The sequence below is a fragment of the Oryza sativa genome, chromosome 1, assembly GCF_034140825.1.
Source record: "Oryza sativa Japonica Group chromosome 1, ASM3414082v1".
NCBI lineage: Eukaryota > Viridiplantae > Streptophyta > Magnoliopsida > Poales > Poaceae > Oryza > Oryza sativa.
In genome coordinates this window covers 5,113,105-5,138,841 of record NC_089035.1, presented here as the reverse complement: position 1 = coordinate 5,138,841, position 25,737 = coordinate 5,113,105, and the positions used below count along the sequence as shown (strand labels likewise).

The 25,737-nt window shown below is 40.9% G+C and overlaps 1 protein-coding gene and 2 long non-coding RNA genes across 4 annotated transcripts; 2 read left to right on the top strand and 1 right to left on the bottom strand.

The window, feature by feature from the left end:
- Positions 1-11,320: 11,320 nt before the first annotated feature.
- Positions 11,321-17,854, top strand: LOC4327321 (receptor-like serine/threonine-protein kinase ALE2). Of its 2 annotated transcripts, none has more exons than XM_015766940.3 (16): positions 11,321-11,603; positions 12,406-12,516; positions 12,607-12,711; positions 12,786-13,013; positions 13,177-13,242; positions 13,321-13,419; positions 13,521-13,640; positions 13,728-13,937; positions 14,018-14,095; positions 14,288-14,362; positions 14,452-14,556; positions 14,670-15,041; positions 15,259-15,537; positions 16,010-16,408; positions 16,488-16,731; positions 16,815-17,854. In XM_015766940.3, the coding sequence occupies exons 1-16, from the start codon at positions 11,546-11,548 to the stop codon at positions 17,449-17,451; spliced, it is 3,186 nt and encodes a 1,061-aa protein (XP_015622426.1). In that variant the 5' UTR covers positions 11,321-11,545; the 3' UTR covers positions 17,452-17,854. The 2 variants fall into 2 exon arrangements, with proteins under 2 accessions (XP_015622426.1, XP_015622425.1); XM_015766939.3 differs by having other exon boundaries at positions 11,321-11,639.
- A 345-nt stretch (positions 17,855-18,199) lies between these two features.
- LOC107279882 (uncharacterized) lies at positions 18,200-18,820 on the bottom strand. Its single transcript, XR_003241150.2, has 2 exons — positions 18,665-18,820; positions 18,200-18,590 (listed from the first exon to the last, which is right to left on the bottom strand). It is a non-coding gene; the product is annotated as an uncharacterized lncRNA (long non-coding RNA).
- Positions 18,821-18,950: 130 nt separating this feature from the next.
- On the top strand, positions 18,951-24,002 carry LOC4327320 (uncharacterized). The gene is made up of 2 exons (XR_010738918.1): positions 18,951-19,287; positions 23,713-24,002. It is a non-coding gene; the product is annotated as an uncharacterized lncRNA (long non-coding RNA).
- Positions 24,003-25,737: the final 1,735 nt, after the last annotated feature.

The following is a 25,737-nucleotide window of genomic DNA, read 5'->3' as shown; positions in this document are numbered from 1 at the left end:
CCCCAGTCCCTAAACAGGATGGTCTAAAAATTTTATATCAAAAAATAATTCATAAATTTTTCATGTGAACTCTAATGAAGACAAATTTTATATCAAAATTGTAGCCCTCGACGCGACATACAACTTTGTAGTTTGAAAAGTTTTTGAATTAAAACTGCTTAGGGTCCCAAAATATTGTTGCATGTTTATAGATTTTGAAATTTTAATATTAAAATTACATTTTGGGACAAAAAATGACTTAAAATAAAAAAAAATTCAACTACAAAGTTGTAGATCGCATCGAGGGCTACAAGTTTGATATAAAGTTTGTCTTCATTAGAGTTCACATGAAAAAGCTATGAATTATTTTTAGATATAAAGTTTTTAGACCGTCCTATTTGACCCAGATGATATTCAAATCCAAGTTTAGAGACCGGGGTGACATAACTGAACAAGTTGAAAGACCTAAACGAGTGATCTGCAAGTTTAGGGACCGGGATGACACAGTCGAACAAGTTTGAGGAACTGAACAGTCGATTTACGAGTTTAGGGACCGGAATGATACAACGGTATAAGTTTAGAGACCGGTGATGGACTTTACTCTTAATTCTTCATCTTTTTTTTCTTTTGTAATTTTGTTTGTTTTCTTCTTGGATGATAAATGAGAAATGTCCAGGGGTCTTCCGGCTAGCTCCACAAGGTGGTGGGCTAGATGACCTGGGTTCAAAGCCTCACCCCTCCTAATTATTTGATATTAGGTCCTTCTCTAATATTCTAGTTTTTTTTTTCTTGGATGATAAATGGTGGCTTGCTCGTGTCGGTGTCAGGTTCCCTTGGTTGGCTTTGGTTTAGAGGGAGGGACTGTGAACAGAAAGAAACGTCGTCTCGTCGGGATAGAGCCTAAGGGTGTGTTTAGTTCACGCGAAAATTAGAAGTTTGATTGAAATTGGAACGATGTGATGGAAAAGTTAAAAGTTTAGTTATGTTTAGTTCTTTCCAAAGTTGGAAGTTTGGGTTAAAATTGGTACGATGTGACTGAAAAGTTGTGTGTGTATGACACGTTGATGTGATAAAAAAAGTTGAAAATTTGGATCTAAACACAGCCTTTATGTGTGTAGGAATTTTGATGTGATAGAAAAGTTAGAAGTTTAAAGAAAAAGTTTGGATTTAAACAATGGCCAAGGAGAAATGCTACTAGCTGTATACCTGTATGTACGTAGCAGAGCTTCCAGATTCGGTTGCTCCCGCCGCACTTGATTAGTGTTAGTATTTCCCTTGTATACAAGGGAGCAAAGCACGCAAGCAAGAGCTAATCCAGCACCGGCCATCAACACGTACACGGTACATTCGCCGTGTGCATTGTCAAATGGTATACTCCCCTCTTAAAAAAAAATTAGAACTAAATATGATATATCATAATAAAACAAATCTAAATAGGGATATGCCACATTTTGGGGGACAAAGAGAATAGACACAGTAGCAAATTGTTAGGGATGCAAGTGGATAATCCCGCTACCTGTATAAAAACCCGCTTGCTAGTTCATTTCCCACATGATAGTATAAAATTTAGAAGAAAAAATAAACTAGAAGTGAAATAAGCGGGCTAAAAAAACCCGCTTGCACACCCCGCTTGCATCCCTACAAATTGTATGTGAGTGGGTTTTTTTTCCCAATGTGGACCTTCAAGCTTCCGGGGCCTGCACATTCATACGTCTGTGATGTCACATACTCTTTTCATCTAAAAAAATCCAATCATAAGAATAAATCTCGACGAGCACTATGTCCACTGTGTTCGAATTTTTCCTTAGAAATTTTTTTACAAAGGGATTAAAAGCAATAAAGGATCATTTTGGACCTTTACCTTATCAAATTATTGGCCATGGACATCACATTGAGTTGACCTGTGAAAATTTAGCTTCAAACCAAACTCTATTAATGTAGAAGTAATATTGAAGTTATCGATGGATTGGTAGGGCACATTTTGTAAAAACTCAGAGTGACCTACGTTATTTTTACTTATATTTCTTTCGTCCCAAAATATATTAATCTAGTATCAATATTAGCTTGAACATAACGTAGTACTGTAAATCTAAACATGCGCTATATCCAAATTTAAGATTATCTGTAATGTATAGTCCAAGGTTCATGTGAGAATGCACTCGGTTGAAAACTGCTCACAAATGTTTAAACTAGCTATGATGAGGCCCTTCTTAGTAAAATAACCACAACTCTTCTCTCTACCCGAATATCTCATGATGTTAGGCCATGGTATATCCTCTCTCGTATAAAGACATGTCCTTTGCCTTATACTTCATCCAAAAGTGATGCTACATAGTGTTATATGGGGCATATCCGCGATACCCTTGTCCAAATTCATAGTACAAGATAATAATATTTTGGGATGGAGAAAAGATGTGCAGTGTGTAACACCGGTCTTAGCTACTCTATCTCGGTCTCTCCTCTTAAGGCCTTTTTGAATCAAAGGATTTATGTAGAAATTTCATAGGATTCAAATCCTATAGAAACTTTTGTATGCGGCTATTTGATTAAACAGATTTATGCTTTTCAAATCCTATGAAATGACTCATTGCATATAGATTTTAGAGGAACTTAGTAAGAGCTCCAACCTTTTGGAAAATTTGCTTTTATGCTATCTCTCTTATCCGATTCATACGGTTTTCCCGCAGTTCAATAATACAATCATTCATGTGTTTTGTATTAATCTGCTTTACATTTGAACTTGTCAGAATCTTGATTTTTTTTTCTATTTATCCGTTTTTCCAATCATGCAATTCAAAGTGGACCTATATATCTAAGGGCCTATTTAGTTCGCGAAAAGAAAATTTTTAGGTGTCACATTGGATGTTTGATCGAATGTCGAAAAGGGTTTTTGGACACGAATGAAAAAAACTAATTTCATAACTCGCCTGGAAACCGCGAGACGAATCTTTGGAGCCTAATTAATCCGTCATTAGCACATGTGGGTTATTGTAGCACTTATGGCTAATCATGGACTAATTAGGCTCAAAAGATTCGTTTCGCAATTTCCCTCCTAACTGTGTAATTAGTAGTTTTTAAAATCTATATTTAATGCTCTATGCATGTGTTCAAAGATTTGATGTGATGTTATTGGGAAAAAAAATTAGGGAACTATCAGAAATTTAATACGATATAAGTATATATTGCGTGTGCTCTCCTATTGGCTGCATACATCATATTATGGAGGGAGTAATAATTTATTTTTGAAGGGTTAACCTACGAGTACTACAGTAATGTATGAACAAGAACTGTACTTTCCCGGATCTGCAGCTCTGCGAGCGCCATAACTTTTACTACTACACAGTCCCACTACAGTACTCGGTACTGAACTTTAGCTTCAATTCAGAGAAAAAGGTCGTCCATCCAGACTTGCAGCAGGCAGGCATCGATGGTGATCGATCGATCCATTGATGGCCGATCGGTAGAGTAGAGGCAGCAGTATCAGTATGGCTACATCTGCATAGCGATAGTAACAGATCTCTGCCCTTTTTATAATCGTAATGCAAACGTTGGCAGGCTACACAATACACAATGCAGTGCTCGCAGGCAAAGTATGGCCAAGCAAACACATGCATTCGACTCCTCTGCTAACATCTGCTACTGCACTGTTTTTTTTTTCCAAATTCTATAATGGTATATCCTCCGTCCCAAAATAAGTTTATTTTTTTTTGGACAAAGGCCAAAGCCCAGCTTTTATAGCAAAGCATAACAGAGTCTTACAACCGCTGGGACTGCCAGCTCGAGATGCACAGGAGTTTAAGTAGGACAGAAATGCTGCTGGCACAGCCATAACAAGTCAGGGATAGAACAAAAAGGCGCTGGGAGTCTAAAAGAGAAGAACACTACTGAGGGGGGGTCACCATTACGGTGACATTAGGCGCTTGAGTCTCCTGCCGCTCGGATATTGGCAAGCAGTAATCCGTGTGCCTTCTCCAGCTCGCCCCTTAGTTGAGATGATGCCAAAGCTTTCCACTGTAACATGAAGGACATGGCTTTGTGAGGCAGAGAAACAACATTTCGCAAAAGAATATTGTTAAAAACCCAATCATTCCTCACGCGCCAAATAGCCCAAGCTCCTGCAACAAAACAACACCACAACACTCTCATATCTGATCGCCTCATATTCTGAAAAAGGTTTAGAAGATCGTTTCTAGAAGTAGGGATCGAATTCCACCCAAAAGCATCTCTGTAGCAGCACCAAAGAAAACGTGCCGGAGGGCATATAAACATTAGGTGATCTGTATCCTATTCCAAGCCACACAGCTTGCAAAGAGGGCTACCTGACCAATTCATTTTTTTGAGCTTCTTAGCTACTTGAATTCTTCCTTGTAACATCAACCACATGAACACTCTCGTTTTTAGGGGGGTAGGGGCTTTCCAGAGTTCCTGAAGCAGAATGTCTTTGACTCCCCCAAAAACAATTTCCTTGTAAAGAGATTTTGTTGTAAAATTTCCTTGTAAAGAGATTTTGTTGTAAATCTCCCGGATGGATTCAATTTCCAAATCATAATATCTCTCTTTGTCGTCAGTTGGACTGTACCAAGTAAGTCCTACAACCTTAGCCAATCAGGTAATTCGTCTTGACCTAAAGATCTCCTGAGATTAATTTCCCACTCCCCTCCAGACAACATTTGTTTCACGGTTTTGTCAGGGTCACTGCAAACACTGTGAATGTAAGGACATTGGATTTTCAAAGGAGACTCCCCTAACCAGATGTCGTCCCAAAACTGTACAGAATCCCCACAGCCAATTTTGTATGCACTACCAAACTTCATCCACCTTTTTACTTCATGAAGTCCTTTCCAAAATTGTGATCCCCCATCAGTAGAAGACTGAAAGAAACCTCCCCCAGCTGAGAAGTATTTTTTCCTTAGCAATTCACAGCAGGGGCTGGTGTTACCAGATTCTAATTTATAGATCCATTTGCAGAGAAGAGTTTCATTCATTACTCTGGTGTTATTCAACATTTGATCATCCGTTTTTTTTAATATTTTTGTTATTAGTATTTTTGTTGTTATTAGATGATAAAACATGAATAATACTTTACGCGTATTCTTTTTTTACTTTTTTCATTAAAAAAATTAAATAAGATGGACGGTCAAACGTTGGATTTAAAAACCCACAAGTAAATTTATTTTGGGGCGGATGGTGTAGGCTGATCAACTCAGATGAACTGAATGAATACTCTGCTGATGGAAAATCTGGCACAGATTGAACGCAACCACAGCTGCACAGGCAAAGCCCTGAATCCTGATTTGTCTGTCTGCACCTTTATTGGGCCGAGCCTGAATGGGCTTTTAATCTAACAGCCTACTTTGGACCAGGAGAACGAGAAGGCCGGCCCACTGTTCATTTGCCGAGCAAAGTATAGAGATTTCTCTCCGTTTCGACGCCTCACCACGGAGACTGAAAGCTGAACCCGATCTGCATCAGAATTCAGAAGTCAGAACAAACTGACTGGCTGGCTGGCTGTTCATTGAAAGATGGACATTACTCTGATACCATATTCAGTTATATACACGGATAAAACTAGTTAGTTCAACTCAAAAGCTTAAGCTGATGAGAAAACACTAGCGATTCACATATACTACTACCACGATTATCACGGCCCTGTGCAATTATCACGGTCGTGTGCTTCAAAAGAGAGAGAAAAGAAAAGGAAAAATAAATACAGTGGTGGTCGTGCCAGAAAAATGGAAGCCTTATCGAAGTATGTGCCTGTGCAAGTGCAACTCCATTTCTCATCCATTCAGGGCTTCAGAGTTCAGTCTAGTTCAGGCAACTCGGTTCTTGAGCGCATATGAGCAGTGCAGCAAAAGAGCAAAGATAAAAGATCACTGAAAACCTTTTTTTTTGCTGAAAAAAAAATCCATCATCATACTGTTCTTCAGTTCTTCGTTTTGGAGGGGCCTGCAAAAAGGAGTGCTATCAGAGACTTGCTGGTCAAGCCCCATGGATTCAGGATCACTGTCTGTTTTTTCAACCGATGCATCATTGACCATCCCGTTCATGATTTCATACTTCTAGAGAGTAGAGAGAGCTGCTTGCTGCATGAGAGATTTTGCGATGAGGAACAGAATTGCAACGCAAGGCAGCCTGAAAACTGTAACCTAGGCAGTAGCTAGAGAGGCAACGGCAAAGCGGTTTGCAATGATCGCCATGGGCTGCCTGCTTGTGTTCTTTCTTTGCGAGTGCAAAAAGGAAAAGTTGCTGCTTTGGGCGCTGATTGATTCAGGCAAAGCGACGTCGCGTGTACATGCCTGCCTGCCTGCCTGCTCGTGCCAGCGTTTGCGTCGCCTGCGCTGCACTGCACTGCACTGCAACTTCGTTGGATTCGGTCACTTTTGCTGCTGCTGGTGGTGGTGGTCAGTGGTCACTCCCATTTCAGAATTCAGAATTCAGATATCTCTCGGTGTCTCTCTGCTAATGTGGGCGTCAACAACGACGAGGAGATGTGGTGTGGCTTTTGCTTTCTGAATGATTGTTCTGAAGATAAACGTACTACGTTCAGTTAGTTGCATTGCATCCAGAATTCAGACATCATGCGGATATCTAACGTAAAAGAGCCATCCTTTCTTTCTCTGATGGTGTGTATCATCACAGCGAGTGATGGTGATTTCTGCTGTAATTAATCATTAATCCCACCATTGCCTGATCATGTGCTGGTAATTTTGCAATAACCTAATCAATCTGCTCGTGGTTGTTAGTACAGGAAAGAGGAGAGGAAAAGCATCATTGGCCTGTGTTCTTGCTAGGGTAAGGTTGGTGGAGCCTCGATCGGTTGCCACATGCAGCTCAGCAGAATGCCTGCACTTTTCCCCTTTACAGCACCATGCATTCATGCAACTATTCGGATCAAAATTTCAGTACTGATAAACACTATGGATCACTTGCTGCTAGTCAGTTTACATGTTCAGATAAATTTTCGGATCTTAACAAAATTCAATAACATATATTAATTTGTCATGAAGATTTTAGTATGATGTTGTTCTTGCTGAAGATAGCAAATATTCCGATCACTTTCAGAAAAAAAAAGGGGGGGGGGGCAAGATCGAGTTCAGAAAAAATGAGAAAAGTACAGTTAAACATGGTTAGTGCTAGCACAAATGATTAATCCATGAAACTGATACATAAACATTAAACTAATGATGAAATTAAGATCATCACTGTACCAGAGTACTACCTTATCCTATCCATCTTGTTCAGTACTCCTAACAAATCGATCACGTCATCAGGTATGGATCGAATCCATCACCCAAAATCCTAACCAATTAATGCCACGCACGAACTCAAATCATTACTACGCTGTTTCTCAACTATGCGCATGCAGATCAACTGTGATTGGCTTAAAATATACACAAATTAAATGGCATTATCCATTTCTCTTCTCCCCAAGACGATCCATCTCACGAACCAAAACTAATTAATATTCCTAGTTGCATCCGTGCCCCACGTACTAATTAAGCGGCAATGAATTATGCTGTCTTGTCCCTGAATATTTACTTGTGTTCTTGGCATTTGCTTCCATCAGGTATTCAGATAGATATTCAGACATTGGGTATAGATAGATCTTTGCATTAAGGTTTGTGAAGAGACAAGAGCATGTGAGCCCAACTGTCTTGATGGCTTGTTAATTTTGTCAGGTCCACGTACGAACAGCAACAAACAACGGCTCAACTAGTGTAGCTGTGTATGAGTAATTTATACGCGCGTGAGGATGAGGAGAGTACCGAGTACAGGAGATGGACCAACTAACTGGAGGCAGGACACTTCCATTAATTTCTTGGCTCCTAACTACATTTTGAAGAAAGATGTTCAGACAGATTTTAGATCAAGGAAACAAATTTGGGGGAATTTTAGGTTCAAGCAGCATGGAACTTTATTTGCTGTTGTTGTCTGAATTGTGTATGGACACATGGTTTGAGAATTTTCAAAAAAAAAAAAAAACAATATTGCGCTGTCAGAGGGGACCGATACTAAGAAATTCAATAATGGAAATTTCAAGATGATTAGAAATTCCATTTCAAGATCTGTACCATGGCTCCACCCGCATCTCACCACTTGCAAAGCAATCCTAAGGGAATATGAAAATGGTCAGAAACGATATCATTTCCATGGAAATGATTCTCGGTTGGTCAGAATTTTCCGTACCTAGCACTTCAACTATCTAATGACGAATTCAAACAACGCTCTCAAAAATTAGAATTTTTTTTCATACACGGTCAGAATAAAAAAGATACTGAGTTGGTCAGGAATCTCCTCCACCGTTTTCATCCCTAGCGTCTATGTTTGTTGACATATACACGATAGAATTTTGATGTTATCACAGGGATTGAAAAAAATATTTTTTTTATTAGCAAATATTCAACGTAGTTAGATTTACCCAGGCTCTTCAAATTTATTGGCTCTGCCACTACCAACCAGGACGGCCCTGCAGACACTTTGGTTAATTTTCTTGCCGACTACAGTTAGATGATACTTGGATTGATCTGGAAAAGTATATTGAGCTGGTACAACGTCGTCTTTTGTATCGCTGTGCAAATTAAGCTAACCTACCACTTCATTCGGCATGCATTGTATGGTGATTTTGATGGCCGGGACGAATCAACAGATAGACCTGGGTAAAAGAATAGGTTGGTTGCTGATACTTTACTGCACACATACACCTGGACCGCCCTATTCTGACTCCTGCTGAAGAACATAATACAAGAGCAGTAGTTGGGTTGGGTCTTGGTTTTCCAATCTACTAATTAGCATTACCTTAGTCATTGGACCATACTCATTTAAAAGATCTAGTGGCAGGTTTTATTTAAAGATGTCTACTCTAATCATAGAAGTTCCATGCAGTCTGAACAAGCCTTTATAACTTGCAGGTTCTGTTGAGGGAAATACAAGGTCAGATGTATTCTCATTTCTTATTGACATGTACTCCCCCAGTTCCAAGACATAGGCGGTGTTTGAATCTGATGAAGATTAAGTGTTTCACGCAAAACGAAGTGATAATAACATGTGATTAATTGAGTTTTAATTATTACAAACTTGAAAAATGGATTAATATGATATTTTAGAACAACTTTCACATACAAAGTTTTCGCACAAAACGCACCATTTAGCAGTTTGAAAAGCGTGTCACTTTAATCCAAAATTTAATCCACACTTTTAGGTGGATTCGAACGGGGCCATAAATATTTTTAGTTTCGTCATAAGTTAAACTTGATCAATCTTAAAAGAGTTTGACTTAGAACAACATATAAATGCTTATATTCATGGACTAGGCGCAATAATGTAGTACAATTTTTGCATGTGTTCTTCGGGGGAAAAAAACAAAATACCATCGTTTCACACAAAAAGAAATTTGAAAACAAAAATGGGGATGGTCTACATATGTGTCCACGTAGGATCACCACGTGGTCACGTGGATGAATGGCAAGTTAGCAAGCAAAGGTGGCGATCGAGAGCGAGCACACCGGTAACTTTCAGCTTTGCATGTCACGCAATCTCAGGAACAAATGCCATCTCGATCGATGCCAAAAGCGAAAGCATGAGAGAGTAGGTCAAGCGACCACGACATATGGAGACAAGCATATACACTACACATACTTCCTTTTTTTCTGGATCGATTTAATTTGTTATGTACATATATATGGGTTGATGTAGCCTTGATGTCTTCAGTTCATGCAGTGCAAAGAAAGAAAGGGAAAAAAAGTTTCCTTCAGTTTTCAGGGTTGATACATTTTCGGTTGTTGCGTGTATATAAGCTTCTGCTCTAGAAGCTTTATCATCTTTTTAGTTTTTACAGGTTGAAATATGACATGGCATCATTCTAATGTTGCTGTTGCTTGATGCTGAATTGATCGAGTTGCATATGGATAAGAGAAGAGATAAGATGAGATGATATGGTGTTTATTGTGGTTGCAAATGTTGCATGGTTTGCTTGCTTCAAGAACTGGTCGAGCATGAAGTGAAAGACAATTAAGCTCCGAGAGTAATTTGCTACTAGTATTGTATTCCAAGTTGTATAATTCTTTTCTTGTCTTTGATTAATTAACTAGAGGATCTGACAGTCTCCCACGGGCGCAAACCTATTTTGGACTATCGATTTTCGTAATCTGGGCTCTTGGAAGGGCATTGCTTGCTTGTCTGTTACCGTGATCACGAGCAGCTCAAGTATGATGACAAAAGCTCCCAATTTATCCGAGTAAACTAATCGACTATCGCTGTTAATGCTGTTCTTTTTCTTGTTTTTGCCTCTAACCAATGATTACCTCAAGAGCACCATGAACAGCCCGTGATTAGCTACTAATAAACCTGTTGTTTGTGATTTTTTTTTGCCAAGATTAATCCCATTTTCTTTTGGTACGTGGTGCATGAGCAGAGCTCAGCTACAGCAGCAGAAGAGCTGATATATGGGTCTCGCTGGTGATGGCGACGCCACAACCTCGAGTCCCGACGAAACCAAACGCAAACTGACGCAGATCGGCTGTTAGGATGGGTTTCAGATTCAGATAAACCCACCACCATCACATTCTGCAATCAAATTCGAATTGCAAATGCAGATCAAAACGCCAGAATCCGATGTCTGCTCATTTACTTACTACGCTGGGAGGGAGCAGCCGTGCGTGCTTGGTGATCGGTGATGGTCGACGCGCCCTCGTGATCAACCGACAAAGCCGTGGCACGAGGAGAGAGAGAGAGAGAGAGAGAGAGAGAGAGAGAGAGGGAGAGGGATTTCTAGGGTTCTTGCTGCTGCTGTGCATACTCCGATCCCATCCAACCCACCGATTTCGCAACAGTAAATAAAGTAATCAGTGAGAAAGAACGGGGACCAGGCTGTCGATGCAGGAGAGGAGAGTGACCCCCCACAACACAGACCAAGAATCTACAGCGAGAGGGACAGACAGACAGGCACTCTGATGCATGAGAGAGAGGACGAGCTTGCATCTCTGAGGGTGTTTCTTGGGGGTGAATAGTTTACTTAGCCCCAAGCAAAGATTCCTGCTTTGTTCTTTCTTTCTTCCTGATTAGTTGGTTAATCCTTCATCTTTCATCAGCTTATGATGATCTGGGTAGTGGTGGAGGGAGGAGTGCAGGGGCAGCAAGCAAGGAATGTTTACTGTGCTGGTTCTTGCATCTTGACCCAAAGCTCTCTCCTTCTTCTTAATCTCCTCTTCTTCTGTTGCTAATTTCTCACTAATTTATTCCTTAGCTACCACTAGTCCACTGCCTTGTGGTGTACTGTACTGTACTAACCAGTAACCACTAGTGGTACTAGTACAAGCTTTGCTTGGCTAACCCCTCTTCTGCCGCCTCCTCATTGCCCTCTTCTTCTCCCTCCCCACATGGGAGTGTGGCTGCTCATGGCGTGGTGCCAAAATGGCGGTCAGGCCCCGTCGCCTTCCTGCGGGAGGAGGAGCGGCGCCGCGCGCCACCCGAGATGGTTGTGATCTGTGATTCTCTCGCATTTTGGCGCGGCTGTTCTTGAGTTGGCTGTTCTTGGTGTGAGGCGCAATAGGGGAGGAAGGGCGAGATGCGGTCGCTCGCTTGTTGCGCGGTGCTTCTTCTCGCTTCGGTTCTTGGATCTACAGGTGAGACGAGCTCCGGGCATTCGCCATGGTTTTCAGGTTGTTTTTGCGCCTCCTGTTTTTTTTTTTTTAGTTCTTCTTCTTCAGGTTGGGATCATATGATGGGGTTGTGGATGCTGGTCCAGTAATCTGGAGATTTGGTTGTTTCTCCATGGTTTTTTCTGGGTTAATTTAGAATGCTGTTTGAATTGTTAGGAGAATTTTTAGAAGAATGCTGTGTGATTTGTTAGGAGAGCTCATGGATGGATTCTGTGATGCACATGCTGCCTAATTGATCTGTGAATGGGAAAAAAAAATGCAGTTGCCTGTTCCTACTTCAAAATTTGAGCAAATTTGGGAGAGGATGTTGTGAATTTTGTTAGGATTGAATGGGCTTCTTCTCATTAAGAAGGATGGTGCAATGTCGGTGGCTTGGCATATCTGGTTGGCTGTGTGCTAGGCATCTCGTGCTAATTACTAGCCACTTTAAATTCCATCACATGTGCTTTATTTTCCACCCATTTGCTTGTCTACTGGGAAATGCTTAACTTCGCTGAATATGTATCTTCCCCACTTGTTGCATACTACACCTTGTTTTCTTTTCTGATAATTTTGGTGCTGTGCACTTGCATTGCATTACCATTGTTCTTGTTTTCCTAGTTGCTAATTTCATACGGCAAAACAACATGGACAAATTGCCTCTAGTACTAATCCACACTCACAGGGTGGTTACCAACTTGTTTGTGCAATTTTGAGCTTAGTAGTTGGATATCAGTGTACGTGTGGCACATTCCATGACCCTGTTGTGTTCTTTACTCCACTGCAGGTACTGATCTGGGTCCTTCTCCTGTGGTCGCTAACTCGCCAGATGCTCAAGATCAAACTTCTAGCCCTCCTGAACCTACAATCGCCCTCGGTCCAGTAACTCTTCCAACAGGTTGCTCTGAATTTCTAATGTGGTGTGGCATTATGGCTCTCAAGATCATAACCAGCATTGACAATTGTCCTTACAATTGCTTTGTCTCAGCACCCTCTGCTCCATCAGCAAGCCCTCCTGTGGCGAAGGGCGCTGTCAGCCCAGCTGTTCCCACTCGACCACAAAATGCGCCTACTCCAGTAACACCCCCTAAAGGTAGTTCGTCCCGCGGTTAGATCATGATGTCGCATCAGTTCTAATGAGTGTATCACTAACTACGTCTTATGTAGAATATAATGCGCCTCCTCCAGTTGAGCTTACGCCTCCTGCTCCCACTCATGTGGCGCCAGTAGCTCCCCCGCAAGCTGCAGTTGAAAATCCTGCACCAGTGCTTCCTGGGACACCTGCTTTGTTGCCTTCTGTTCAGGCTCCTGCTCCATCTGTGGCCAGGAATCCTAATCTACCGATAGTGCAACCTCCTTCTGTGAACAATCCACCAAGCAGACCAATTGGATCAGGTATATATTCTTTCTCTGTTTTTTTTTTCTGAGAGGCAGCGTATAAGTATATATTCTGATAGTGGCAACTCAAAACCTTAAGTTCCTGGACTTCTTCATGTCCATGTCCAAAAAGGTTCCTTACAATTATGCAAATATTCACCTGATACATTTATTTCTCTAGGGAATGGCGTCCCTCCGTATCCACCACCTCAAAGAAGTTTACCTGCCATTCCTCCTTCCACTTCAGGTAAACTAAACTATTTGCTTTGAGGTCAATCAAAATAATCATGTTGTGTATGCTTGTGTTTTTCCATTTCTTCAATAGGAGTTCCGCGAGAAAGTGTAAAACCTCCAGTTGCACCACCTATTATTGCACAAGCACCACGTCAGCAAGCACTGGCACCAAGTAGTGACCATAGCAATGGTGAGAATGAAGTATAAACATATCCAATCCTATTGATCTGATGATGCTTTGTAAGTCCCTTTGTTCTAAATTTTTGGAGGTTTTTGTTTTTAAATATTTAGGAAACTCAGTGCCCCCAGCAAATACATCACCTCCCCATAAGAATAGTCATATTCCACGTGCACTGCCACCAAAGGAATCCAGTAGTCAAACTGGCACAGCTCACAAACCGCCAATTAGAGGTAATCTCAGAAAATTTCATTGGGTTGCCGGGCCGTGGTAGCTTGGATATGACAAAGTTGCTTGATTACAAAAATTCCTCATCTCAGGATCAGCACCTGCAGAAACTCCTTTGCCCCAGAACACAAATATGCCAGCAGTCCCAAAGAATGGATCATCAGTTTCTCATGACCGACCCCCTTCAACAGTAGCTGCTCCTAAACCAGCAACTTCTAGCAGATACCATGGTCGGGGTGGGGCACCGAAGAAAGGAGAACACCTTCCATTTGCCCCATCTTATCCACCATCTCATGCTCAAGGTTTGACAAAATTCTTCTACCAACAACCTAGTTATTGTCTATATTGAGTCATTTAGATTCTCAAAAGTTTTGCATTATAGGTCCTGAGAACTCACGGGCTCCAAGGCAGTCTGGGGCTAAAAGGCAAAAGCACCATGCACCTCCACCTATGTTTCGAGGTAATGTAGGCCATTGCTGTCTAAACATATTTGATAGGCTGTTTCTGTGTTAATTAATGCCCTATTTGTATGGATTTCACAAGAATTAGTTCTTATCCTATGAGTACCCATGGGAAAAAGGAAAATATTCCATTCCAAATGGGTCCTGATTTTATTTGATAGCACTAACAACTTAATTATTCTCCTGCCCAGGCCATACGAACTTGCCTGCGTATTCTCCATCTTCTGCACCAGTGTCATCAAGGACTCCCACTCATTCAAACAAAAGTACTCTCAAAGCCTTAATTTATCTCCCTGTTAAATATCCATGTTTCTCTTGTCTGATGAATTTTGAAAAAAAATGCTGCCTTTTTCAGGGCCTCATATTTCTCCAACCATGCCACCAATCCCTCCCCAACCAGGGCCGAAAGCACCATCAGCCCATCCTATTTGGGCATTACCTCCACCACCGCCTAATCTAGGTGCATGCTTTATTTACATGTTCACATACCTAGTATGTCCTTTCAAGATTTACAGATGGATATAATATATGTGCTCTTATTGTTTCATTATCTAATGAGCCTTATAAATGCAGATTGCAATTCATTAGCATGCCCAGAGCCTCTAACAGATCCACCTGCGGGAGCCCCATGTGTTTGTGTTCTACCAATCAAAGTTGGAGTCCGCTTAAGTGTTGATCTGTATTCATTCTTTCCATTGGTATCTGATTTTGCGGAAGAAGTGTCATCTGGGGTAAATATGGCACAGAGACAGGTTCGTGTTATGGGTGCAAATGTAGCTGGTGATCAGCCTGACAAGACAGTAGTTCTTGTTGACCTAGTACCAATGCAAGTGAAGTTTGACAATGCTACTGCTTTTTTAACGTTTGAAAACTTATGGAGCAAAAAAATTTCCCTAAAACCATCAGTTTTTGGGGACTACGAGATTCTGTATGTTGTATATCCAGGTGTGTATTCTTGCTTGTGCTTTTGATGTGCCTTCTCTATTTGGTTTTGTCACTGGTCAATGCCACCAACTGCTATCAATTTATTATAGTCATCTGGTTGATCTCATAAACAACAGCAATGTCAGACATAAACTTATTCCATCTTGCACTTTCTCATTGTTGAACATGCTGAATTTCTGCACCACAAGTTTTCACCAAAGATATGGATTTTGTGCAGGGCTTCCTCCTTCTCCACCTTCAGCACCGGAAAGTGTTGGTGACGGGGCATTTGGAAACAACAGAAATGCAAGGGCAATGAAGCCTCTCGGGGTTGATGTAGGCAGGCCCAAAAAAAGAGTCAACGGCAGCCTAATTGCTATTGCCGTCTTGTCTACTGTTATAGCATTGATTATTTGCACTCTAGCTGCATGGTTGCTGATAATCAGATTCAGGGGTTCGGATGGCTTGGCTCAAAGATTTCCACATAGCGCACTTCCAAAATTTTCCAGATCATCTGGTATGTGTACTCATCCAGCATATTTCCTCATACAGCAGAACAGCATTAGTGTGCTTTTTCAGTCATCATTGGGACCTCATAATCTCTGTTTTTTTTTTCCTATCTGTTCTATAGGTACTGCATTTAAATGAGCTATCAAAGTCCTGGTTTCATCTTTAACTGATCTAGGTTTAGCCATTGCCACTGGAATCAGATGCTCCCATCTAGCAAGAGCTAGTTTCGCTGTTAGCCGTCCATCCTCGTTGAGAGAGTGTGAATCACTCTAATAGGGTTTATGGGCTTACTAGTTTTTAAAAAGTTCAAGCATATGCCTGGGACAAAAAAAAAATGCTTATTTAAAATGGTGATGAACAGTATTTGCAAGTTGCAATGACTTTTCAGATAATGCCTTTTCTATAATTTCCACTTATCGTATCGTTACCCTGTCATGACAGTACTGGTTTCCCTCCTGAAACATGTTGAATTATTGCAGGTACAGGTCAAACACTGTTAGCTGGTCGCTATAGTTCACCATCAGGTCCATCAGGTTCATTGGGCTCAAGTATCGCAACATATGCAGGACAGGCAAAGACATTCAAATTTGCTGAGATTGAGAAGGCCACAAACAGCTTTGATGATTCAACAGTACTTGGAGAGGGTGGCTTCGGATGTGTCTACCAGGGCACGCTTGAAGATGGAACCAGGGTTGCAGTAAAGGTTCTGAAGAGGTATGATGGCCAAGGCGAGAGAGAGTTCTTGGCTGAGGTTGAGATGCTGGGACGCTTGCATCACCGAAATTTGGTCAAGTTGTTAGGCATATGTGTAGAGGAGAACGCAAGATGTCTGGTTTATGAACTTATTCCGAATGGCAGTGTAGAATCCCATTTGCATGGTAAGTACTTGAAGAATTAAGGCCACCAGCCTGTAAAGTTTAAGCAATTGACTGAAAGATCTGCCTTTGACTTTTGTAGGAGTGGATCTTGAGACAGCACCACTCGATTGGAATGCCCGCATGAAGATAGCCTTGGGGGCTGCACGAGCTCTTGCATATTTACACGAAGATTCAAGCCCTTGTGTGATTCATCGTGATTTTAAGTCAAGCAACATCCTATTGGAGCATGATTTCACACCGAAAGTGTCTGATTTCGGACTGGCCAGGACTGCAAGGGGGGAGGGGAACCAGCACATCTCCACTCGTGTCATGGGAACATTTGGGTATGAATCATATCCCTCATCCCTCTGTGTTCTGATGGAATCACAATTTCTAATGCATAATATGACTATGTCTTTCTTCTCAGATATGTTGCACCGGAGTATGCCATGACAGGACATCTCCTTGTCAAGAGCGATGTGTACAGCTATGGAGTAGTGTTGCTTGAGCTCCTCACCGGTAGAAAGCCAGTGGACATGTCTAGGCCCGGGGGGCAAGAAAACCTAGTTTCATGGGCTCGCCCGCTTCTGACCAATGTGGTAAGCCTACGTCAAGCTGTTGATCCACTTCTTGGCCCTAACGTACCCCTGGACAATGTCGCAAAAGCAGCTGCCATCGCATCAATGTGTGTACAACCTGAGGTTGCGCATCGCCCGAGCATGGGTGAAGTAGTGCAGGCCTTAAAACTTGTTTGCAGTGACGGTGATGAGGGCCTCGGATCAGGAAGTTTCAGCCAGGAATTGGCGGCACAAGCTGCAGCAATCTATGATGTAACTGGCATGGAAGCTGAGAGGGTGCTGTTATCTGAGATGTTTGGCTCAACCCCTGTCTTCACTCCCGCTGCGGATTCAGGTTCTTTCCGAAAGCAGTCCAGCTCAGGTCCACTGATGACAGGCAAGAACAGAAAGTTCTGGCAGAGATTGCGAAGCCTATCAAGAGGGAGTATGAGTGAGCATGGTGCCTCACCAGATTTTGAGACGCGCTCGCAGTGTAGTAATAGGTGAGGTTTTTTTCTGTTCCCTTTTCAATCTTGCGAAGATAAATATTCAGTTGAATGGAAATAGAGAGTTTTCAGGCCTAGTTTCTGTACATTACTCATGTGGAGATAAAAGGCTGTATAGTTCAGAAATCAGGATAGTAGCAGGGCAGAGCTTGAGCTGTGGAGTATTCAAGGATTTAATGAGATGAGCTCAGATTTGGTTCCATACTAGGTTTGTCTGCATTTGGATTTGTGATGTCGTCTCTTTTTCAGCTTGTCAGTTTGAGTTCATTTGTGATTTTCTTTGTTTTCTTTTTGGTTTGAGTTATGATTAGTTGTTTGGTAGGAACTGTTGATGTATAGATTCAGACTACATTTAGAAATGCATTTGTTGCAATGAAGATGATAAGCTTCTTTTTTTCTGGCTAGTTGCAGCTTCTGGCTGATTCCACTTGTTTCAGAAGAAACTGCCATGTAAATCTGACAGAATTGCTTCTGTTCTTCCATACCTCTAACCCAGTGGATGATGCTGCTGCATCAGCAACTTGCGAGAGTTGATATGCTTTCTTGAGAATATGGCATAAGTGCTCTGTTTACTACAAAGTATTTTTTTTCAGAGAAAAAGCCGCTTTAGGGCCTGTTTAGATCCATTTGGAATAGCAAATGGCAAATGGCAAAAGTTTTGGCATTGCAAAAGTACTAGTTGGTGTTTAGATGCATGTTAAAGTTTTACCATTCTAGCAATAAAGTGAGAAAGAGAAAGAGAGATGGAGTGGTCCCAAAGCACTTTTTGGCACAATTTGCTACTATGGACTAGCAAATGCCAAATACCAAATTGCCAACTTTTACTACTAGTGTTTAGATCCAAAATGGCAAAAAGTACAACAAAATAGCAAAACTTTTGTCATTTTGGAAGATCTAAACAGGGCCTTAGTTTATCATGCCCTTTTTCTTCAGTTTGGGGATGAAAAGTTTCGGCATTGATGGTGCAATCTTCCTACCCTTTTGTTATCCTTTACCAGTTACACATCTTCCATTGAAAGGTGCCAAATTGCTATCATGTAGTGCTAATTAAGAAAGCTAAATCATGTATATCCTTTATTCCATAGTCCTCACACGGATTGGAAGAACGGGAAAATCCTAAGCTTTTTTGAGGATCAAAACCTGAAAAATTCCCTTATGAAGATCAAACAAACACAAGGGCTCAATGAAAAATACAGTTCAGAGAAAAGAGTAACCTTCGTGTAGGTGCTACCGGGGTAGCCACTGAATCCGGCGGCGGTAAGGTCACCACGGTGGCGCGGTTGTCGGCGGTGCCATCGCCGGCGGCTCGCCGGAGGTCGGCGGCGCCACCGGGTTGATCCGCTCCCGTACGTGGATGAGCAGGCAAAGGCATCTTCGGCCTTCCAACTAGGCTGTTATATTGGGCCTAAATGGGCCTATTGGGCTGTTAGATAATTCAGCCCGGTCTAGTGAGAGGTGTTTTGGGCCGGCCCTATTACGGTGTCTCCTAAGTACTTTTTTTTTTTTTTTGCCCTTCGTTTACCTCTAGGGCTCCTGTCCTCTCACCGCTCGGCCGCCGCCGGCGACGGCGAAGACAACATTTCCATCGCCATCTCGCCATAATAATCCATGGCTTTTCCTCTGGCCCGTTAGCCCTAGCCACATTACGTTGTTTGGGGATTGGGAATTGGGAATCGGGAGAGATTCAGAGATGGGAGATCACCTGGGGCATGCCAGATCGATGTGACGCCGCCGAGCGCCGGCGGCGAGCGGAGCGGCAGGGGGCGAGGATTGGCGCTGCGTTCTCCCCTCCCTGAATTCTTCCGCCCCGTTTCTGGATTTCTCGGTCGCAATCCAGGTAAATTTTACTTGATCAACAGCATGCTGCATTTCGCTTCTGTTCATCGTGCATCGAGCTAGGTGGTAGAGAAGGGGAAGAGACGGGGATCGCCGGGAACGCGAAACGGCCGGAGGTCGCTGGCCGGACCGAGCTCCTCCGGCCGCCGGCGGCGGCTTGAGCCGTTACGCAGAGAAATGTTGGGCCGCCGTGAGCTCCCTGGTACCTCGTCACAGGAGTCAAATTCAGGCCCATCGATTTTTGAGAGGGATTCGGCCCAATCAAGTAGTGGATGATTGAGCCGTATTTCTGGATTACTTAGGTGATGGTGATGAACTGATGATCAGGTAATTTTTGCATTTTGCTCGCTGATTTCGATCTTTACCACTAGGAATTTTACATTTTGTCCTCTACATGCACCGGAATTTTCATCTCTCTCTTGTTTCCGGCCACCTATCGGCCGTCGCTGCAAGAACATAAGCATTGGCAGACGAAGAAAGAAATCAGAGATGTGCCTCATGAAAAGTGAGACTAGATGGGAAAAATATGTACTACAAACCTTTATATGTAGTAGTACAAACATGTAAACTACCGTAAAAATCAAGAAATAGGATTTATCCATATCACGATGAGTAAAACTTTTACTTATGATTAAAAAAATATTAGAAGTAAAATATTTACTCATGGTTACATGGATAAATTTTGAGTAAATTCCCTATATACCCATGAAAACTCACATAATCTCTTTCATATCCCTGAAATTTATTTGATCCCTTCTATACCCTTAAAATTTTGATCCTTTCCATGCCCTGCCGTTACATTTTTCTTCTTTTCACTGTTACGTTTGGTTGCAAATGTCTGTTATGCCCTTGATGATTAATTTAGGATTGAATATAAGCATGAAAAAGATTGAAATTTTTGTTTGAGTGCAAAGTGTGTGCATTTTATGAAACTAATGAGACTATAAATAATTATATATCAGAAAATATTGACATAAATTTTGAAAATAAAAAAATGTAATAAACAAAAAAATTTATTTGCAATTTTAATAGGATAATGGATTTTTTTTTATCGGGAGCATTCATAAAAATAGTATCGTGAGCATTGGTAGTCATATCTTTGTATGAATGCTCCTCATTATTTTATGATTTTTTTTAAAAAAATAAAATAAATACATATTTTTTATTTCATTATCTAAAAATAAATTTTATCATAAATAATGTATCGTACAGCAAACTCATAACTATAATAGTTTCATGCGACAAACTTTTACATTTTCAATAATGTAATTCATAATTTTTTTATGTTCATCCAAAGGGTAAAATGGATATTTTTATAGAAATCAGACGGTCAACTGACGGGATTGGCATGGAAGGGATCAAAATCAAATTTTGGGTATATAAGGAAGTAAGCAAAATTCAAGAGTATAGAAGGAATTAGCTAAAATTTCAGGAGTATACAAAGGATTTTGTCATTGTTAAACGTCTGTTTTTCGATCCTACCGTCAGTGTTCGCCTAGACCATAGTCTAGATGCTAGACGATCGGTTATCATCGAGTTTAGAGCCTAAACCGAGAATTAGACCGTTTGACCATCTAGTTAGTCAAAGACGGTTCTAGTTCTAGACTGTCTCGACCACACAATTAGACAGCATCGAGATGAGTGTAGAACGTAAAACTGTCGCTTAGACTATAGCCTAGGCAATGGACCAATGCATTTTTTTTGTGTGGCAGGACATGAAACTTTGTGCCCTCCCCAAAACCAATATGTTTTAGGGTTTTCATCCTATTCCATACTCTTCTTCTCTGCTCTAAGCCACTCGCAGCCACGAAATCGCAATGCTTCTCCTTTGCTAGTTGCTACCGTGGACCTTACTCCCACCTCCCTCCGACCCACGACTCTACGAGAGGGGCTACATCTTGGGACATGTGTAAGTGTGTTTAGTGTATTCATTTGTGTGCAAAAATAATATGTCGATAGTAGATGTATTGTCTAGACCATGTAGACTTGCATTTAGACTAGCTAGAGTCTACAGGTGGCGGCGTTGGGAAGGTGGTGCTCGAAGAGGAAAAATTGGGGCGCGCTAGGAACTTTGTGCTAGGTAAGATGACTGAAAGGGTATTTCGGTCATTAAAAAAAATAACAGTAAAAATGGCGTGTAGCTGATAGACTGTGGACGGCGATAGTAAATCGTTGAGGTCAAGGAAAAAGCGATGACATATTATAGATGTCGATAAAGTCAGTAGCATATTGTTGAACTGTGACGAACTCAGTGGTACTGAGCAGAGAATCTCTTAAAAAAATAAAAAGAAAGAAAGGAAAGTGCATTGCCTAGATCTCCTAAAGTACCTATATGTAATTTATCTTTTATGGGTGTGTCTATTTTTTTTGGCAAATTATCTATATATCTATTGTCTACAAATTAGCTATCTTTTGTCGAATCTTTATTTTGTCGAGGTATTTTGCTATATCCTTCCTTACTTTATTTTCCGTATGTCGTTAATTGATCTTAGCTATTGTCATATTAGATGTTGACTTGCTGGGTCAGTGCTCCAAAACTCATATCATTAAAATAACATTTTGTTATGCACTTGCTTCGTCCTAAAATAAGCGCAGCATGAGTTTCCGTGTCGAACTTTAATTGTTCGTCTTATTTATTTTTTTTTAAAAAAAATAAAAGACATAAGTCACGTATAAAGTATTGTTCACGTTTTATAATCTAGTAACAATAAAAATAATAATCATAAAAAAAATTAAATAAAATGGACAATTAAAGTTGAATACAGAAACTCATAGCAGCGTTTATTTTAGTACATTTCCATTTTTCCTTCCTCCGCCGTTGGTGCGGAGGGAAGCGACAAGATGATCAACCATAGTACATCCTATCCTAGGCCTCCATCGGTTGGCTTTTTTTCTAATAAGCCAAAACGGCTTATTATGGAATAAAAATAAATTTGTAGGTAAAACTTTTATATATGTGTTCTTTGTAACTTAAAAGCCAATGCTGAAAAAAAACTACATTGAAAATATTTCAAAATCAATCTCAAAATTAAGTTTGAAAATTCAAAATTTGGCTTATTCTTTAGCTTTAGCTTATTGTACCATCCGATGGGAGCCCTACTCCAGTGCAGTGTTAAAACACAGATCCTGTAGGAACCAAGCATCATTGGAGGGGTTTAATTAGAGATAGTAAACGCATGCACATCTTTTCATTAGCAGAGAAAAAGCGAGGCTAGTACGTACGTTGAGCTAAGGGCCTCGGGCTTGGGGTGCTATTTCATGTCAACGGGCCGGGCAACAAAAGTTTCGGCTTTCTCCCTCCTTCACCTGTCTCCCCCATCATCACCATGCATCCATCCATCCATCCATCCAAATTTCTCTCTCTCTCTAGACATGGAGATGCAGAGGCATGCACGGCCATCTAGGCTAGGAGGAACGAGCTGGGTGTAGTAGTGATGGCCTACACAAAGTTTAGATTGGTCCAAAGTTTAAAATTTGGTTAAGATTAAAGACGATGTGACTGAGTTGTGTGTATAAAAGGTTTAATGTGATGGAAAGTTAAAAGTTTAAAAAAAAAAACTTTAGAACTAAACACACCCACTACAACCTCGATCGCGATGGCCGCCAACATTTACCGCAACTTTCTCTTCTCTCTTCTTCTTCACACAGGATCAATCGACGCGACCCCCGGGAGAAAGTTACTACTCGTACTCCGTCATCTCATCTCTCTCTCTACCTCGTCGTCTCCATCTGCTATTCTGCATGCATGAGCCAATCGATATACTCCTACGCCATGACCATGATCAAGCAAAGCAATGTACACCTGCTGCTGTGAGAGTTGCAATTCTCCACGGTGCATCATCGATCATCAATTACTGCTGCTGCTGCTGCCAGGTAACCCAGCAGAACACTACTACTACGAGCTGGTACAATAGCAGACTATTAGCCAGCTATAAACATATTTTAATGAGATAAACGATAAGAGAGAAGAACAGCGGGCTACAGATCTGTAGCAAGCTGCAGCATGAACTCCAAGACATTGTGTATAGATGAATTGAAGCTAATAGTGGGCTATGCTATTAAACTTGCTCTACTCCAGCAGAGTAGACTAGTGTATGGTGTTTCTCTCTCATCTGTGATGGATGGAAGCATGCGCACACAGAAGAAGAGGAGAGAGGGGTACTCACTCCTACTGAGAAAGGGACACGTGACGAGGGGGGGATTGTCCGGTAGCGCTTGGCGGCGAGCCCTGACTTTGATGCGTGGGAATATTTGGTGGCAAAGTAGGCTGCACTTGTCTACCAAATGTCCATGCTCAATTCCAAACTTGCAGCCCCTCTACTACCAAGCTCACTATGCACACACAGCACAGCTTGCATTGCATATATATTTTTCCAGCTGCTCCTTGCTTAATTTTCTCTCCTCTCTCTCTCTCTCTTTTGATCAGGCTGAGGCTCAGCAGCAGAAGCAGCAGCAGTAGTACCCCATCATCATGCATCCATGGTGAGAGATGGATGGTCACTCACATGTGAGCAGTAGTGCCGATCTTGCCGGACTCTGCAGGGCCACCCACTGCCCAACCATTTCTTGGCTAACTTGCTACGACTACACATATATACCTAGCAATGACATGCATGAAAGCCAAACACAAACTGCTCCAATATCTCTATCTTCTTCTTTAGTTTCTGAAAATGCACATTGACATCATTTCCTCTTCAATGGAGTAGATAAACTAGATAAGCTATGTTTGAGGGATAAATTTAAGTATGACACATAAATGGGGGCTATTGCTAATAATATAATTATACTCTTTCCATCCAAAATATGAAAACATTTCTAGGCCACTGATTCTAATGCACAAACAATGTACATTTTTAACCAATGAGATGCTTGGGAAAAGGAATACTATAAGCAATTCAAATATCAAAATTTGACTACTGAATTGAAGTGACTAGAAGAGAATTCTTTTTCCCTCCACCTTTGTTTTTGCTGAAGAACCTAAAAATGTTTATATTTTCAAAAGATGGAGTATTTCAAGCTTGGTCTATGGTGTTTTTTTAATATATTCAGGGATTGTTTCCTGTTTCTGCTGCCATGAAATCATGAGGATTCCCTGGAACAAGACAAGGGGGAAATACAAGCATTTGAGATCACCAAGGCATGGCCAAAAGGAAAGAAATGGATGGCATGGCTGGCTTGCTGGAGCTCTCGTCTGTGTCGTCTGTGATCAATCATGATTCCGTAGAAACTACCAAAGCATGCAAAAGGCCAATTGGCATAAAAAAAACCCCTGGTTATTTTAATTACCTACAGCAGCAGTTGCTCCTATATCTATATATGCGTGTTTCTTCATGTTTGATAGTATATGAATTATGAGTATATAATGACAGAATCAAATAAAACTTTTATGTGTCATACTTGAATTATGAGTATATAATGACAGAATCAAATAAAACTCATCGTGCAAGATTCACTGATTTGCATGAAGTTTAAAACGACTGCTTTCTTGCAACAAAAGATCTTAGCATTCAAAAGCCTAAAATTGTGTAAGATGCAGTGTAATACAGTACATTCTACTATTCACTTTCCAGAAAAGATGTAGCCAGTAGGACATTCTACGGAATATCTTGACTGTTCTGTCTTGAGGGAAATTAAAGTAGCTAACTCTACATAATAGTTGCAATTATGCCCATTCCATGCACCTAGCTAGAAAAAATATTTATATTCAAATGGAAGAACAGTTTTTCTCTACCATGCATGAAGCTACAGCACACACCATGAGCTAGCCCATGCATGACTCTGGAGGGAATTGGCAACTTTATCTGACATTCTGCCTATATATGTTGTTAAATGCCTAATCTAATAACTGCAGAGTACACACAATTAAGTACTGGTGTGAAGAAGAATATGCAATGGTCCAGGCAGGGATAATAATACGGTTTATTCTTGTCAAAAGTAACATGCCTAAGCCCTAAGGTATGTCTATTGATTGATGTTCTTACATTTGAAATAGGCATTGGAAACTATTTTATTTGTATAACCAAAATGTGAAATGAATAAAAAGAGTACTCCAATATTAAAAAAAAACAAGGCATTAACTTTACTGATAATGTCACAATACTGTTACGGCTGAGAGAGTGAGATTACACTGGGTAGTGTTTATTTCCTTGTCAACGCTTTATTTTAAAGGCGGTTTCAGTAACTATAATGACATAGTAGTTCTCAGCTTACAGCCTTACACTGCTGCATTGATTAAAGTTCTCGAATTACTGCTACGGCTTTCTGAAGCAGTACCGTGTTTTCTTCTGAAAAATGTTTCATAACATTTCACTTCCAATTTCATTCATTTTAGCAGAGAAAGCATTTACATGTACTCCAATTCAGTTTATCAGAAATGAAGGAAACCTGTGCAGTTACAACTAAGTATATACGGGCAACAACATGTGCATAACATATGAAAACCATTAGCCCA